Genomic DNA, 13893 nt, shown 5'->3' on the forward strand with positions numbered 1-13893 from the left:
CCCCCCAACTGTTTTCCTCACTCTCGCTGCGCGTCATCGTCCATTGCTTTTTTTTTTTCCTCCACCACTCCACCATTAAAACTGCTGCAAGACCTCCTCTTGACTATTTGAAACTCGGTTCACTGTGACACAGTTTACAGCAGCAGCAGCAGCAGTGTTATTATCCGACATGAGGCTCGGACTCGCCTACCTCGTGTGTTTCTTCAGCTTCGTGTGGCTGTCGGAGTGCGCGCCTCCGACCTGCTACTCCCGAGCGCTCGGCCTCAGCAAAGAAGTCATGACTCTGCTGGATAAGATCCACACGTACCATCGCACGGTAGGAGATTTGTCATATTCTGAAACCGAGGCTGTGCAGACTGGTAGGACTCCGTGTTATGTACGTTAACGGTCATCTTCGTTGGTTTGCAGAAAACGTGTGCTGAGATTCTTCCCACGATCTTCATTGATGTGCACGTAAGTTTAAAACTATAGCCTATGGTGTTGGGACCCATTGATGGTTAAATGGATTCCAAGGAAACTGAGCTGTTTGCTTGTCACTTGTTTTGTATCAACAAAAACCTTGCCCCAACTGTTAAGCAGAACTAAGAAAGCAAATGATAGCGATGACAAAATCCAGGTGAGGTAAGAGCTATAGCGTTGACTCGAATGCGCAAGGTGCTAATTAAATTCAAGGTAGATCTGCCATATTAGTCGACTTATATGTTAGTCAATGTAAAATACAACTAATTTTTCTGATAATCGATTAATCACTTAAGTAATTTTTTGGACAGTGGCCCAAAACATGTTTTTTTTTTAAGCACTTTAATATCGAGATAACATTTTCTTCTGTATAAATATATATATCATGTATAAAGTGAATATATGTGGGTACTGGACATGACGTTTAAATACATCACAGTAAACTTTTACTGGGACAATATTCACTAATGTTATTTTATTATTATAATAAAATAATCGTTAGTTGCAGCCCTATGACAAAAGGCTATCTGATATGGATCAATGGACCTTTTGTATGTATGTTTTGATCCAAAAAGGTTTAGGTACTGTTGTGCAAAACTACAATTTCTGATAATGGTAATGTAAAGGTAATTCTCCAGAAGATCTGTCTGTAGCTTAAAAGAGCACTGTTTGTTATCAAGCTGCTGTTTTATCTTTCTAGAACTCCTGCATCACAACCAAGCTTCGTGATTTCCTCTATGTAGTGCTGAACCATCCAAACCCCTTCTGCAGAGAGCGTCCCAGGATGGTTCTGCTGAAACGTAAAATCCAGAACTTGTACAACATCATCACCAGAATCTGTTATCGGGTGAGAGCATCGAGAAACGCCCTGCTGTGTTTTTTACCTTAACATTCTTGTTTTCAGGCTTGAGTCTCTACACCTCATGTTTTTGTTTCGTTGGCAGGACTTGGTGTTCTTCACAGATGACTGTGAGGGTATTGACACTGGACACAGTCGTCCCTACTATGCAGAGGACCGGCTGCAGCTACTACAGGAGGAGAGATGAGCAGTATGTTACATTCCTAAAAACACCTCAGCAATATGTACAATAGTAACACAAACACACCACAGCCTGCATCCATCATAAACAATACACTCAGTGCTGTTTCACATTGTACCTAGTTGGCTCGTAGCTGCAGACTCATGTTAGTGGACATGTGTGGCTAAATTCCAGCAAGGAGTGCAGGACTTTCCACAGGAAATTTGCTGAATGCCAACCATGCCGATGAAAACCTTGAAATAATAAACCAATAAGAGATGCTTTTGAGCCAGGACTTTACTGCTGCTTACTTACCTAGACTGATCAAAGGTTCATGTGTCATTAAGAGAAAAATGCTGTGTTGCCATAACCCTTGCTTTCACCAACCTGTTAAAGGAGCATTATACTGCATTTTGTAAACATTTGCTGATTTAAACATTGTGGTTGAGAATGTGACATAGAAATAAATGTCATAGGCATTGCGTTCTCACACTTAGAAGCACATATAGACACGTTTTAAAACTTTTTTTTTTATACCAAAGAAGTTACTACAGTGCTGCTGTTTGTGCTTAAACTGAAGACAATGTACTTGGATGTATGCAGAATGGGTAGAACATAAGAGCCCCCACTTTCATAGTCTTAGGAACATGTCTGTTATTATTTACACTAACTTACAATATGTGTTTTTCATTATGTAATAAAACCTCTTTATCTAACAGCCTTTGCTTGTTATATTCTCTGAAGTAATTTCCAAAATGTTTGCAAGTTGATTCTGGGAAAAGAATGTTGAGACAAAAATGGTCCGTGCGAAGTCTGTGAATCCACAGGATACTTAATTTTGTTTTTTGACTGTTCTGATTCTCACATGTGATATTAACTGACACAACTTAATTTTTCTTGTCACCACTGGACTAAAAGACAGTTGCATTTCCAGGAATCTTCGTTTGGGTCAAACACAAAAAGAAAAAGTAACTGACTTGTGTTTTCTAAAATGTGATTGGTGAAGCTGTGTGGTTTTCACACAAACCACACTTCCCACTCCCACACATAACCAAGTAGTTGCCATTATTTTGACAGTAGTGTTATGACATACTGAGTTTGGGAATTTTAGTTTCTGATATATTGTATGGACTCTGCTGCCCTCTGAAGGTCAGACCGTATAAACCACATGCATTTAATCAGTTGCTCGATCTATTTAAGCTTTTTAGACATTATGTAACAAAAGTAGCTATTACTCATCACTATCTGAGACCTTTTACTAAATACTTTTATACATATATATATATATATATATATATATATATATATATATTTATATTTAATTCATGTTTTCAATACATGTGGTTACATGATGCGTTAAATGAAGGAGAGTTTTTGGGTTAGGTCTATAAATTTAAAGGTCCCTAAACAAATGTTTTACAGGACTTCTCCATAATCTGTCCTCCATGTAAACTGCTGGTTTTCATTCATGTCAGCGAGCGTTGGCTTTAAAATTGCACTTCTGATAACATAAATTGGTCCTTGATATGATATGATAAATTGGCTACATATAAAAATAAACATATTTGCTGAGACATCTATCCTATTAGCAGCCAAATATTCTGTTGCTGATTTGCTGTTTGTTGCTTTGTTACCTTGTTATTTGCTTTGCTTTTTGTTGCTTTGCTGTTCTTTGTCTTGCTGTTCTTGGTTTGCTGCTCTTGGTTTGGCTATTGGTTGCTCGTTGAACCTGTTGCCCGACTATTTTTTGTTGACATATTCTGCATTTTTAGAAATACAGCAATATACTCTAAATTTGCACATTCCCCAATTGGCCCAGATAGCTGTTGTGCCATTTCTATTTCATGTGTTATGCCTGCAGCCTGCTACATATACAGGATGACATAGACTTAGTCGGGTTACCTTGGGGAGGATGCATGAGCGTTGAGAACCTGCTGGGCACACTAAATAATTTCAATCATATTAAGGGTTGTTGAGGTACCAGCAAATCTGGAGCTGCAGTGTTCCTAGGTCAGGCACATCAGGAATAAGAGGCAGGACAATCCATGCAACGGTCATCCATTTACTAATAGTTATTGAAGGTTTATCATCACATGGTGTATGACAGTGCCTTGATCTGTCACAAGGTGGTGCTGATTGTTTTAGTCTCATGTTGCCACATAAGACAAGAAGGGATTTCCACAATGTTTTGCTGCTGATAAATCACTACAATATACTGTCTATAAAGGTGCCCACGACAGACTTAAATCAAGAGGTTATTCTCTTTGTGTTTGACTCAGGAATTAGTATAAATTCAGAGATTTTTATTTCCAGATATAGGTGATGTGCAGCCAAAACATATAAATCATTCAAATGCAGTCATTATGTTGAAAAGGTCCATGTATTTCTTACTGTGATGAGAACTAATTAACAATATTTTCACTCTGAGAACTAAAATTAATATAAAACTTCTTTATCAAATAGACAAGGACATGAATAACAAATACTCTCAAAGTTGTAATAATGTTTCAGTATTTGAATCATCAAGACTAGATTTCTAAATGCACAATATTGTATTGTTCTGATATCACAGTAATGGCACAAAATTATATCAACACTGAAAACACTCTCATAGCTCCATCAGTCCTGTCCTGAAGATTATATAAATCTGACAACACATACTAACTATAGTTTATCATTTAACAGCTAGCAGTTTAATGTTAACCCATGTTGTAAGAACATATTCTTTTTTTGTGAAACAAATCAAGGTCTTGCACTTATAAACCATCAGGTCTGAACCGCTCAATGTTAATGAACTAACCCTACAAAAACAAGAATGTTAGTGAGCTCAGCAGCATATGGCTTGTTAAGAAATCAGCCCACAGTGAGCTTATAAAGCTTAATTACAGTGCTTATTGATCATCATTAGAGGGCTGCAGAATCCACTTTATTTTCTATCATTAAGGCAAAATGAGAACAGAACATTTAAACCACAGGCGGCCAGGTAATTTAACAAACTAATGTTCTGTGACACTGCACCAAAAATGCTAAATGCTCCACAATAAAAACAAAAACAACTTAGCCGAAGGGTGACAGCAATCATTCTCTGCTTTGTTGAAATAAATTACCTTGTAAAGGACAGATCAGAAACCCATTTACATTAAAGCATTGGTTGTGCAATTTAGTTTATGTGGTTTTCCAGGCAATTTTCCATCACATTTAGCACTTTTATTACATCTTAAAAGAAATGTTGCCTCATTAGTCCACATAAGAAAATGTTTTTTCCCACTTTAATTTCCAATAGATTATTGGCACACATTTGTAATTACGCTGTTCAGTAAATTTGGTTGGAGTCCAAAACTCTCACATATTAGACCAAAGCTTCCCCTCCTGTCAACCAGCCCTACTAAATAAACGCTCAACTGTTCCATTGATTTGCACACTGAGGTGTTTAATGAAGGGTCACTGGAGGACTTCTGACAACAAAGAAGGTGTAAAAGTAAAACCAACTTATTGACAGTTTGATCCACCATTGGGATAGTACCTTATCGGTATATCAGTATTCAATATTGTAAATGTACAATTCTCAAATTAATCTAAATAAACCCAGACACCTCTGCCCCCTAGTGGACATTGCCGGACACACAAGTACAACATGAAGAGGTTTATTGATGAGTCATTTTTAACGGCATATATGCTGTAGCCTACTTGTAGGTCGCTATTACAGAGTAAGTCATGCTGACCAACCCATCAGGTTAGTAGTGAAAATGTTATAAGCAATGTTGATTACTCCATATATTGTTAAAACGTTTATTACTCCATATATTGTTAAAACAATGTGGCTAAACCAAAACCAAATTGGACCAAATCATGGATTGATATTTCCTATATTCTTAATTTGACTTTTTCCATGACAGTCTGAACGTTTTGTAAGTTTATTACATTCCTTTTTTATTTTTTTAAATATGACATTGCTCTAATATTTCTGTAAATTCCCTGTAAGAACATCTGGTTTCTGCAGGAGGTTGACATTATAGGTCCTTTTGATACAGGCCGCCGCAAGAGGCTGGTGATGATGGCTATCTCTGCTGGTTAGTGAACATTGATTTATAACATTCTTGCTGCATTAGTCTGTAGCATGTGGCTGTGCTTTGCAGAGCAAAAATGTGGCCACGCTTTTAAATTGGTTGTCCATAGTTAGATCATTTGTAGTAAGACTTGGAAATATTAACCATACCCCTAATACTCCATTACATTATTATGAATCAGAGTCTGAAGAATCATTCAAGGGAACATTTTACTTATAATAGCCCTTTTAAAACAGAAGACATTCTCATAATGAGCATAAATTATCTCATCACGAGTCTACTGAAGGTCCCAGCATCTTTAAATGTTCGTTTCGGGCACAGGTCTTCTTTTCTTTTGCCAATAATTAATCCAAATAATATTTTTCACGAATATTTAAAACAACTATCAGTGCTTTGGTTTGTTCTCTCACTGTTTAGACCTTCTATTTTATTTTAATCATAAGCCATAAAGCCAAAGTTTGCATAGTGGGGTATTTGAATGTTATCCATTTGGGCTTAGAGTGATTAAATTAATATTTAGTTCAGAGCGTGGTATATTTTTTTCTAACTTAGACGTGTTTATCGAAACGAAAAAGCTTTTTTTTCTTTAAGGCTACCCACACTCTGAACAGAAGGTGGTGGTGTGGTATCTGAAAAAAATAGAAAGTATCTTGTATATGTAATAGATGTTGTCTTGAGAATGATATCAATTCAATTTCCTAATTCTAGTAGTTTTAGTAAATATTCAGTTCCTTACTATAAACCTGACAATATTGTGTCTGATATTTTGTATTAAATGATAAAATGCTACCTATAATAACCATTGCAACTCGCTAGGCAGAGATGTTAACATATCCCGTCTTACAATAAAAATCACATACAATATCTAGAAATCTTTTTTTAGAATGAAGCGTAATTAATGATCAAGTAGCATACAGGTCAAATTCTGTAATGGCTTATGTTAAAATATAACAATTAAATATATATTTGGGCAAATTATTTGAGTGGAAACAGATTTCAACAGTAACAAATCACATTAGGTGTCTTTGCAATTTAAGTCTCGCTTGACAATACACGGGTTTTTTAACAATATTTGTTCAAAAATAATCTGGGGTAGAAAAAAGGCTTTTCTTTTTTTAATGACCTATAGGCTAATCATTTATCTCGTAAATTCTCATCTCGTTTCCTATTTAAGTCTACATCTTATGGAGAAAAACAGGAAAATAACGGTTAAAGATCTATTAAACATCCCTTAAATCCTCTGCCTTGATAACCATTTATCCGACCTGCAGAGGCGACTTCTAATAACCCATTTCCCCTTTTATTGGGGATCAAGGGATTGTAACTTAAGTGTCAAACAGTCTCGTGTGATCTTTGGGATGATATAAACAAGTAAGTTTTGTTTTCTGTTGAAGTCCTGGCGAGACTGAGTGCCGCGGACAAAAGAAAGAAAGAGTTGAAAGAATAGACAGATCCCCTTTGGCTCTTTTGTGTCAAGTTTCTCTTCTTTTCAGATAGACCCTCCATCCATGTGATTTAAACGCATTGTCGGGGATTATGTATTAATTCATGCTTCCTACACATAGTGGAGTGGAGATTGTCAGAGGAAAATGAAATTTAATTTAATATCATACTCAAATGGGTTATTATGTTTCAAAATTGAGTTGAAGATTAAACAAGTACGACTCGGGCTCATGGGAGGTTGTGCCAGACCCTCAAGTAAAAGTAGACAATTATTCCATGAAAAATGTAATTCCTAATGTCCAAATGTTACTTATGTATAAGTATGTTATGAGTAGGCTATTTGACTATCCAACGTAAAAATTATTCATTACAGAGAACATTTCTTTTCACTGAACTACAATAAAGGGTAGTGTAGCTAATTGTGTTTTATTTTTTATATATTACTAATCCAACTAAAATCATTTTAATTTTATAGTTTGTCAGCTATAAAATACTTTCGAAACGGTGTAGATTAGTAATCAATTGCTGCACCGTGTCTTAAAGCACATCGTGTTTTTATTTAAAAGGAAGCTACTGAGTGTTTGATAAATGTAGAGTAAAAAAATCATACAATGGAAATACTCAAGTAATAGTTTGACATACTGTGTTCTACAATCCTTGGTTAAATGTCTTGGTAACTTCCCAACCCTGAGTGCAGGGTAGCAGCGTGTCAGCGCAGAGCAGGAAATCACAGCAGAGTCAGGAGTGTTGCCCGTCCCAGTCCCCCGTTGACATTTTAGGAATGATAAAAGTTCCGCCTTGCCTGGAGCTACAGCCTCGCTGGAGCCGGGCTCCGTCTGCGGCAGATTGCCTTTGCTCATTACAGCAATTATTTTACTCCAATTTAACCCCTGTCTGAATGGCAGAGAACAAGAGAGACAGCCTTTAAAACTGCAGATGAGTGGCCTGTAATTTTTCTCCCTATCTGATCCTTGTTTTGTCATTTAAGTCTTCCTGATGGCAGAAAATGACTCATCTGAAGGAGGAAATATTTTCGTTATGTGCCCCAGATAATGTTTGTACACAGTTCTAACACCCTATCTTCTCCATAATGGTGTGTCACCTGGCTCATTTTACGCCCTAAACACTCCATAATAACACCCTAGTAGATTGCTTACATGCGATTTAGACCAGAGAAGTGATCTTCAATATTTATCGGTGTGTTTTGAAGTCAGCACAACTGGTTGTCAGCCCCCCCCCCCCCCCCCCCCCCCCCCCTCCTTAACATCTCCACCCCCTAAACTCTGCTGGCGCCAACAACATCTAGGTTAGTTGTTGCAAAGCAATAGGCAGCAGCTGTAGCAAGACATTCCTTCCAATAATATGTGACAAGTTTAAATGCACACTGCACATCAGCACTGCAAGGTTGAAATACCTGCTGCAGAAAGCGTGAAAGATTTGAATTCGACATTAAAGTCGACATTATACTGTCAATTGTGTTATGGTCAGGTCACATACTTTAATATTCTCCATAACATTCCAAAAAGCATCCCATTTAAAATGTGCTCTTTGAGATTACTATTTTTTAACATGATTTTGAACAGGCCTGGTTCCTTCTGTTTTTCCCCCATAAAACGATTTTTGTCAATGTGATATAACTTACAACACACACAACAGGCCCAGACTTCATCCTAAAATAGATACATAAATAAAAATGTAAAAACCATATAAATAAACTAAAACTAGAATTGTAAATAGCAGTCTGTTACCTGATGTCATTTTAAAATAATAAAATGTTATAAGCAGTTTCTCTGCTTTGCAAAAATATATACAGCGGCAAGTGTCAGTCAAAACGAACAAGTGCTTAATGAAAAAGAATAAACAATTTATTGTTAAGTTATGTCACAAATATATTCATAATATAAATGAGGATATTCTTCAAATATACAATATTTTACAGTACACATATCCCTTCCGAAGGGAATCATTCAAACAACAGACAGTGCTGTTATAAAAACAAATGCTGTGGTTCTCCAAAGAGCTTTACGCATTGATACGAATGTTTGTTTTTTTGCAGTGTGACAGTAGACGAATTCCCAATATAAGTTTGTTGGGGCATAATGTCATGCTGCGCAAAAGAGTCTCACTTACTCATACAAGCTGGTTTAATAGCCTTTCTACCCGACTGTTGACGGTATGTGATGGGGCTATCTTTGACACATTGTGGCACAGAAACTCGTGTCCATACTAAACTGTCCACACATCACCTACTAAATTGTTGTCCACTTCTGCACTGCAAAAATGTCCACCTTAAAGTCAATTGGTCTCACACTCAGATTACTTTCTGAAATAAGATATCTATCGATTGGCATTATAATTAAGTAAACTGACAAAAACAGATTCAAGACTCGAGATTAAAAGACTAATAAAGTTGGATTATTTTTGCAGTGTGTGAACTTACTGGCGAGGTCAAGAGAAGTGGATAAACTTCAAGGTCCTCAGAAGGGGGTCAGTTTGGAGGTCTTGGCCCCCTGACAGGACGTGACACTGAGTTCACCGCCAGGATGCCTCTTTATTTAGTCAAAAGTCACCTGTCCTAAGGGCCCCTCTTCTTGCTCGGGGCCCTTAGAAAGTAGTCTAAAACCCCCTTGTGTCCCACTGCACTTTCCCCTTGTCCTTCATCCATGTCAAGCGAGGTGGTACATACTGTATCCGACGTGCGCGGCGTACAGTCCCATGGGGGAAACCGGCAGCGAGTGCCTCTGGAACGGGTGCGAGCCATAGGACGCTGGGTGCGCACCAAGAGGAAAGGAAATCCCGAAAGCCGGAGGCAGCATAGGTTTGGCTGCCATTTTCAGTTTTTCAAGTTCTGCCTCCTGCAGCCGCTTGGCTTTGGCTCTTCTGTTCTGAAACCAGATTTTCACCTGGGTCTCTGTCAGGTTAAGGGAGCTGGAGAACTCTGCGCGCTCGGCGATGGAAAGGTACTGCTTCTGCCGGAACTTTCTCTCCAGAGCCAGCAGCTGGGACGTTGTGAAGGGGGTCCGGGGCTTTCTGTTCGTCTTGTGTTTTCGCAGGGGACAGGCAGGAGGACTCAACCTTCCTGTGAGAGGAAATAACACATTTAATATAATGAACATTTAGAACCATGGATTGCAATGCGCAATGAAAAATATATTATTGCTCACATGTAAAGCACGTCAACTAAGACATAAATTATATTCCATAAAAGTTCGAACAAAAGCACAACCCTAAACTCATTGAATATAGATCGTAACTATTTCTAGGCTATGCACTGACAACAAACTTACGTGGAGGCGTGGGAGAAAAACGAGGACTCTGTAGCCATGAATTTCTCTCGTTACTGTCCGGGCTCTCGGGTTTTATCAACACGTCGTCAGGCATGTTCATGATGTCGCCCACCGAAAACGGGGAGCTCATGGGTAAAGCAGGACTATCCAGATTACCGAACGAGCCCATCCTAACGCCCTTTCCCAGTGCATGGGACGTCCCGGGAACGGACGGGGCATCCGGTGATACCACCTCTCTGCTGGGTTTCCTATCCGCCATCAGCGCCTCGACGCTGAAGGGCAAAATAGCAACTTTGGGCTTCACGGGCTCATCTGCGGGGCTCAGGCTGGTCTGCATCTCGCCCCTGCTGACGAGCACCGAGCGGGGAGGAAGCTCTTCGGTTTTCAAAGCAGCGGTTAAAGCTGACATGGCGATCGATGGGGCCATACAGGTCCGACTGGCACTAGTTGACTCTCGTGGGTACAGTGCAAAGAGTTAAGCAAAGTTACTGCACTGCGCCCTAAGGTGACGGTATCCTCATGTTTATGTGACCAAATAGGAGTGCAGGGCTATAATAAGGCAGGCGTGGAGAGAGAGGCGGCCAATCAGGGGCGACATGGGCTGGACCTGGACTTAAAAAAAAAAAAAAAGAATCACAGTGGGGAAGTTAACAATAGTCTAAAAAAAAAAAAACATAAACACAAGCCACTCTTAATGGACCATGGTTTCATTAAGACTAATTCCCACACAATTATGTATACCCCATAATTATCCTTAGTTATTAAGTTATTGACATTCTATAATACTACCTATGGGCATTACTATTCTTATGTATGCCCTTTGATAACTTCTCTGTCTTAAAGATTTTGACATGCTTTATTCCCATATGACTGTTTTTGGCCATGTGCTAATTCAGGAGTGATTTTTGAATGTTGCAAAACAGTTTACTGCTGCCTCTTTATGAGATGAACCTCTTGCAGCGCGCTGTTTATTGATGGCTGCGGGGCTCTAATCAGATTGAAACACACAGGCCTTCGTAGTCATTTAGGGGTAATTATCGGGCTTGGGGGAGGGATCAGTAGGATTTTCCCCCTTTGACTACATCCATTAAAGTCAAAAATGATGTGGAGTCGCGGGGGCAAGGGGGAGGAGGCATCGTGGAGCCAGGGAGAGATCTAACCCAGGACTGTCATTGATTTACCTGGGTATGCTATTTACCTCCCCATTATGCACAGTCCTTAAAAAGAGGGGATTTTTTTTTCATATTTTGATTGCTGAAAATATTAATCTGGATATATGGCAGCAAGGTGAACTATGGTAAAGTTTGAGATCATACCAAAAAAATATTCTTATTTAAATTATTTTAAGTGTCTAAATATTGTTCAACTTTTTTGCTGTGTAGTCGGTTCTCAGGAAAGCGTCTGCGTCGCTAATTGCCAAGCATAAACAATCTGTCACGATTTGTCAGTCTCCCTAATGGGCAGACAAGTTATGTTGTTTTTAGGCGCCAGCAGCGCTCGGATCAAAGCGCTCGGCTTTAGGGAGACTATTGAAGAAGTTGAACCCGCACCGAGAGCGCAGCACCGCCTCCTCCTCTGCCCGCCTTAGCCCAGGGACACTGAGCCATTCAGCCTGAAAAATTAGCTTTTTCTCAGCCGATCGCACGCCATTTCCATCTATTCAAATGAGCGCTATGGTCGGTGTAAAAGTAAGGCTAGTCTGAAGAAAAGGTCAGCGTCCCATTTAATGAAAAGGACTCCTCGGTGCAAGTGTTTCTCAAGATCTAACTGGTCCGCAGATCCCTTTCTGAGGAGGTGTTTTTTGCTTTTTGTGCAGGAGTATGTGGGGCGTTAAATACAGTGGGGGATTGTGAGACCTCAAACCAATCGTCCTCATAATCTACCTGTCACTGTGCCATAACATTACCAAAGGGAATGAATGAACCCTTTCCAGGACCACAGTGGTACCGTGGACCCCAAAACCAATGCCTCGTAAAGTGTATACTTACTGTGGAGTTGCCTGTAGCATTGAAATCATAAATATCTTTCCTCACTTGAACATTGCAATTAACATTTCAAGGTGACTGTTATTTTACCGGGCACGCAGTTACCTGCTTTGCATGCATGTGCGATAAAGATGACACGATAAGGTAAATAATTCACTATTTCAAGAGGTCTTTTATTATGGTAATAGGAGAGGAAATGGAATACAATAAAATACAATGATATCGTTACTCTTATAAATATAAAATGAAAATGTAACATTTTATGTAACAAGTTATGTCTTTGAAAGTACCTCCTGAACAACAGGTAGGTTGATTTCTGGTGTCCACGTTCATATTTAAATTGCAGCCTCAGGTGTTTCCTAGTCGTTATGCATTTTACAACAGATAACCTTCCAGTTGCTTTATTTAAAAAAAAAAATTAACACAAGTCTTAATTTATCATTTCCTCGGCAGCACATCCTGTGTGTGTGTGCAGGTAGCAGGGCCTCCACGTGCAGCTGCAGTGTGTTTGGAAACACTTAAAGCCTCTAACCTGGAACGAGTGGCATTGCTCTGAAAATCTTTGAAGTCACCGGAGTCTCCGGGGCCGCCGCGTCCGTCTGAAGTCCCCTCTGCTCGGGGCTGAAACACTTAACCCGTCCTCAAACACCAACTCGTTAAACGTGTGTGCGTAAACACGCACACATGAGACGCATTAACGTGTGCAGTTTGTTAACATGTAGCAACAACGCGTAGCCTGCTAATTTTTCCTGCTGGTGTGTACTCGTTCAGAAACCCATAAATCATATCGATTCCAAAACACTGCAGATATGTTATGGGGTTATTATTCCAACTGTATTTACCTGGGTTGGACTTCTGATTTGATGACATAATAGAGTTGATGAAAAAATACTTCATGCATTAATGAAATAACATTCTCTTTATTTATCTGCTTCACACTTCTAACGTTTCTTTAATTGATGATTTATTAATGATCTTGCCCAGAACTTGATTTTGATGAACCTCTATGTAACTCTCTACTTTATTTGTCTTGTGAACAGAGGGACAGTGGTGCTGGAAAACAACGTTGCTCGCAATTAGCATCCCAAACAGTGGCCTTTAAGAAGACTGATGTGCCATGAAGAAGACCATTACCATACCGTTTTATTTAAATCCCAAGGCAACAAATGAGGCCGAGCTGAGGTACAAAACAACTGTTAGGCTCATCGGGCCTTTATTTCACTTTATAAACTACTTTGATTCCCAGTCAGGAGGCAGGGACTCTCGCACAAAGGCCCATTGTTCCCTCCTCTCAAAGTTGTCTTAACCCTTTTCATGCAAGGTCTGTCAATTTAGACTGTAAAGACATAAAAGGGAGGGTCGATGTCAAAAGGCATTTTCAGGCAAAATATTTGTACTTGGGGAGAGTAAATGACTTTCGTGTGGGGACAATGACGCTCACGTGAGTAGGAATCCTAAACCGTGGTCATATTTTAAGTTTAACATGTGTGCCAGTTTACAATCTTATTAGATGATGCCTAAATAAGTGAATTTGTTTTTCACATATTTTAAATAAGCAAAAAAAAAGTTAAAAGTTTTAGTGAGTTAAGGAAAATGTGAACTTTATGATGCACCTCGGGGATGATAGGAAACA

General features: G+C 39.0%; 2 protein-coding genes across 2 annotated transcripts; one reads left to right on the plus strand and one right to left on the minus strand.

Moving 5' to 3' along the window:
• The first annotated feature begins 51 nt into the window (after nucleotides 1-51).
• LOC134882357 (cytokine-like protein 1) lies at nucleotides 52-2196 on the plus strand. Its single transcript, XM_063909997.1, has 4 exons — nucleotides 52-316; nucleotides 409-453; nucleotides 1160-1306; nucleotides 1404-2196. The coding sequence occupies exons 1-4, from the start codon at nucleotides 170-172 to the stop codon at nucleotides 1503-1505; spliced, it is 441 nt and encodes a 146-aa protein (XP_063766067.1). The 5' UTR covers nucleotides 52-169; the 3' UTR covers nucleotides 1506-2196.
• A 6635-nt stretch (nucleotides 2197-8831) lies between these two features.
• Nucleotides 8832-10785, minus strand: msx1a (muscle segment homeobox 1a). The gene is made up of 2 exons (XM_063911343.1): nucleotides 10276-10785; nucleotides 8832-10067 (listed from the first exon to the last, which is right to left on the minus strand). The coding sequence occupies exons 1-2, from the start codon at nucleotides 10700-10702 to the stop codon at nucleotides 9655-9657; spliced, it is 840 nt and encodes a 279-aa protein (XP_063767413.1). The 5' UTR covers nucleotides 10703-10785; the 3' UTR covers nucleotides 8832-9654.
• Between the last annotated feature and the right edge of the window lie 3108 nt (nucleotides 10786-13893).

The sequence above is a fragment of the Eleginops maclovinus genome, chromosome 20 (assembly GCF_036324505.1).
Source record: "Eleginops maclovinus isolate JMC-PN-2008 ecotype Puerto Natales chromosome 20, JC_Emac_rtc_rv5, whole genome shotgun sequence".
NCBI lineage: Eukaryota > Metazoa > Chordata > Actinopteri > Perciformes > Eleginopidae > Eleginops > Eleginops maclovinus.

Coding starts and splice junctions, on each gene's coding strand:
- LOC134882357 (XM_063909997.1), top strand. CDS start 170: ATGAGGCTCGGACTCGCCTACCTCGTGTGTTTCTTCAGCTTCGTGTGG. Junction 454..1,159: donor CGATCTTCATTGATGTGCAC/GTAAGTTTAAAA, acceptor TTATCTTTCTAG/AACTCCTGCATCACAACCAA. Junction 1,307..1,403: donor TCACCAGAATCTGTTATCGG/GTGAGAGCATCG, acceptor TTTCGTTGGCAG/GACTTGGTGTTCTTCACAGA.
- msx1a (XM_063911343.1), bottom strand. CDS start 10,702: ATGGCCCCATCGATCGCCATGTCAGCTTTAACCGCTGCTTTGAAAACC. Junction 10,068..10,275: donor TTTTTCTCCCACGCCTCCAC/GTAAGTTTGTTG, acceptor TTCCTCTCACAG/GAAGGTTGAGTCCTCCTGCC.